The sequence below is a fragment of the Ruditapes philippinarum genome, unplaced genomic scaffold (assembly GCF_026571515.1).
Source record: "Ruditapes philippinarum isolate M1 unplaced genomic scaffold, ASM2657151v2 ctg10637_1_1_1_1, whole genome shotgun sequence".
Taxonomy (NCBI): domain Eukaryota; kingdom Metazoa; phylum Mollusca; class Bivalvia; order Venerida; family Veneridae; genus Ruditapes; species Ruditapes philippinarum.
Window position 1 is genome coordinate 19,478 of NW_026861834.1, and position 3,559 is coordinate 23,036.

The window sequence follows — 3,559 nt, forward strand, 5'->3', positions numbered from 1 at the left end:
CCACTATATCTGCCTCTATGGGCATTACGCGATTTGTTACCAAATAAATGATCACTATAAAATCCATTTATGTTTAGATTAACAGGTTTATTTTTAGATTATCCATGTTTCCGATAAGAAAATAATGTCATATTTTTTTATAAGATTAATAAATTCCGGGTCTGATAATTTCCTACTTAGTCCATGTACATTCCATGACAGAATTTTAATGTCTTTCTCACGACATCTCTAGTCATAGATAAATACTTTCCCATTAATAAATTTCTTGGTTAACTTATTGTCAACATATAGTTTATTTCCCACGATACGGGTGTTCTTTCCAAGGTTCGCTTCGTCCTTCGCAGAGTCTGAAAGTGCTCGTCTTGCATCACGGTATTCTTGTGGCATTTGGACCCCGATACCCATCTTTGAATCATTTAGCAGTTTCTTAACGTCCTCTTTGTAGGATTTCATTCGGATTTCCTCTTTGTCTGCCGACCGCTGAAAATTAACAACAATTGGCCGTGGTTTTTTTGCACGATTACTGCCTAGTCGGTGTATCCTGTTAAATTCTATATTTGTTCTATCAATGTTTAGTTTGTCCTTCAGTAGTTGTCTTACTAGTTTTTCACAATCGTCGACTTCCGGTGTTTCCCCTAGCTTCGGCGTTTCCGGTTCCTGCAACCCATAGAAAATAAGGTTATCCCTCATGGATCTAGATTCTAGCTCTAAAAGTTTATCATTATGTACCTCCTCTCTCTCCTCGTAGTCCCTGAGCTTCCGTTCCATATCAACACATTTTTTTTTGCGCTCTCCGTAGTTCCTCTTTGTAACGTTTTATATCCACTTTTTGGAGCTCGAACTCATCACTCACAAATTTAACTGATGTTTCCATGTTCAATGTTTTACTTCTAACGCTATAAGTTTGGTTTCCATCTCCGTAATTTTTACACTGATTGTTTTTACAGATTGGTCAATTTGGTCTATTTTAGGAAGCACTGTTTTAATTGTTTTTTTAAGTCCTCCATCATAGTGTTCGCCCACATGGGTACAGGCTGTGGAGTTGCAGGGAACACTGCCGGTCCAAGCGGAGATGTTTTGCATTCCGAGGGGATATTGACTGTTGAAATTCATAACGGGTGTATTGCTATTCATCATAACTGATTGTACATAATCCTGTGAGTTCGTCACGCCTAATGCTCCCGAGCCATGTTCAGGTGTGTATTGGACGCCATTCTCAAATTCCGGTGACCCGCTAGCTTTCCTTTTCTCGCGTTTCTGCTTCTTACGTTGAGATTTTGACAAGTTTTGTTTATCCGACATGAAAATAGAACACAAAATACAGCTGGGTCATAGACTAATAAAAATGAAAACTAATGAAATATGATACGTCATTTTTGGTTGTTTGGTCATTTAACCAGTACCTTAGTACCTTCATGGAACTATGCATACCTTGACTGACTTGAGTGTGATTTATTTCTAGTGTGCAGTTTATATATGGGCAAACATATTTTTAAAGTTATTTAACATTGATATTCTTTGTGTAAAATGCCAGTATATATCCTGCTTACTTTTGTGATTATGTGCATTTTACACGTAGATGTACAGCAGAGTCCACCTGAACTTGATCTTAATGTGATCCTTTATTCCAAGATCTTGTGAAGCATTTGACAATGTACCATACATTAAATATGCATTCTAGTCTGATAAATATTAACCAACCAGCCTGCATATAAAACAAACAGTGCTTGCAATTCATTTTTTTAAAATGTTCCAGTGTTTACGCTACAACCTATTCCCACATGCATATTTTCCTCGTTTTAGCATCTGTATCAGTGTTTAATCCATAATGTTGGATATATCCATTTGTGAAATATTAAAACTGGGTCTTAGAAAACATGTAAGCCAAGTCTGAATGATTAATTACATTTTAAAACACTTTTTAACACTTATAATTATAGCTGTTGACAGTTAACAACTTACACTATAACGCCATGTTTAATTTTTGCATTGTGGAAATTGATGAGTCAATTAAATGTCAGACTACCCAAATAATTTTACTTCCATATGCTTATGTTATAAGCATATGTGGAGGTCACCGTCAAATACATGGCTTTATCATCGATATTATTGAATAATGACACGTTGTTAAATGTTTGTGAACTTTTTTGTCTTAAGGATTATACATGAAGTTCACTAATCAAGGTCCTCAAACATTGCATGGATTTTGACTTATTTATGAATTTTCTCAACTTACAAGTAACAACAATGTATTGTTAAAATTATGCATGCATCATCAATATTCAAAACTGTTGAGTGTATTATATGAAACAAAGCTTCATTCGTGTCTTGAAATTATAGTTATAATTCCTTATTAAGACCCATAACCTTGACATGAATTTTATAAAAAATACCCATTTTAACAGAAATAAAACCTTGTTCACAAAATTCCAAAAGCTCATGAGTGATAGTATATCTTATTTAAAAAAATCTGGAAACAAAGCGATCCCTCGAAAGCATTAATCACAACAAAGTTAAAAAATAATTGCAGACTCGGTTTGATTGAGTTTGTACATGAGGGATAATGAATACGTGCAACATCCCTCACGCCCCCTACCACCGGCTTGAGCGGTACTCAATACTCAACACTTAATAGTGCTGGCATCAATGATCCCGAAGGACCAGAAAATATAACAACACTGTAGTGAAGTACGGGGCAACTTTTTAAGGCTGCCACACAGCATTTGTCACCTGCTGTTGTGAAGTAAAACAATCATCTAGAAACAAAGTGATCCCTCGGAAGCATTAATCACAACAAACTTACAAAAGAATTGCAGACTCGGTTTGATTGAGTCTGTACATGAGGGATAATGAATACGTGCAACATCCCTCACGCCCCCTGGCACCAGCTTAAATCAAAAGACACCTTCAACTTAACATTTTCTTATCTTATTAATGAAGTTATTGATTGACATTGTATTAACAACTGATTTGTATATTTGAGTCTGACTGGCTTGTTCAAATAATTATATCTTATTTTCTCATTTCAATAGATATATGTCTTAAAATGTCTGAAGAAAATATTGTTTAGTGTTTTTGTATATTTATCAAACAATTATGAATGAGGTATATTTAGCAAATAGTATAAATTGCAGTTTACTATAATGCACAGCTAGAAGAAAGTGAAGGCAACAATAACATAGCATAAGGTTCAAAATACAAACATTTACTCAGCATATTTACTCTCAAAATTTCAGCAATAAGTATGCCAGTTTATACAATTTAAATTTAATTTTCTATTATAATTATCTATATAATGCAGTGCTCAATTTTACCACACACAAGTATTGAGATCATAACTGATTAGTTCCTACATATGTTTTTATTGTTTGACAGGTTTGCATGGTTATTTTACAATTGTGTAGATGAAACTTTTAAAAACTTAATTTGGACATCATTCACATGTATTTACATGGTAGAGATTTTAATCCAAACCAGCACTATCGTTTTAACATTTAATAAGTATCACTACTGACTTGTATAAATTAGAAATGTGTTTTGTTTGTTCTTCCCACCTACA

At 34.1% G+C, this 3,559-nt stretch overlaps 1 protein-coding gene across 1 annotated transcript; it reads right to left on the reverse strand.

The window, feature by feature from the left end:
* Window positions 1-228: 228 nt before the first annotated feature.
* On the reverse strand, window positions 229-768 carry LOC132716978 (uncharacterized). The gene has a single exon (XM_060700324.1). It carries the CDS (start codon window positions 766-768, stop codon window positions 229-231), a length of 540 nt encoding a protein of 179 aa, XP_060556307.1.
* Between the last annotated feature and the right edge of the window lie 2,791 nt (window positions 769-3,559).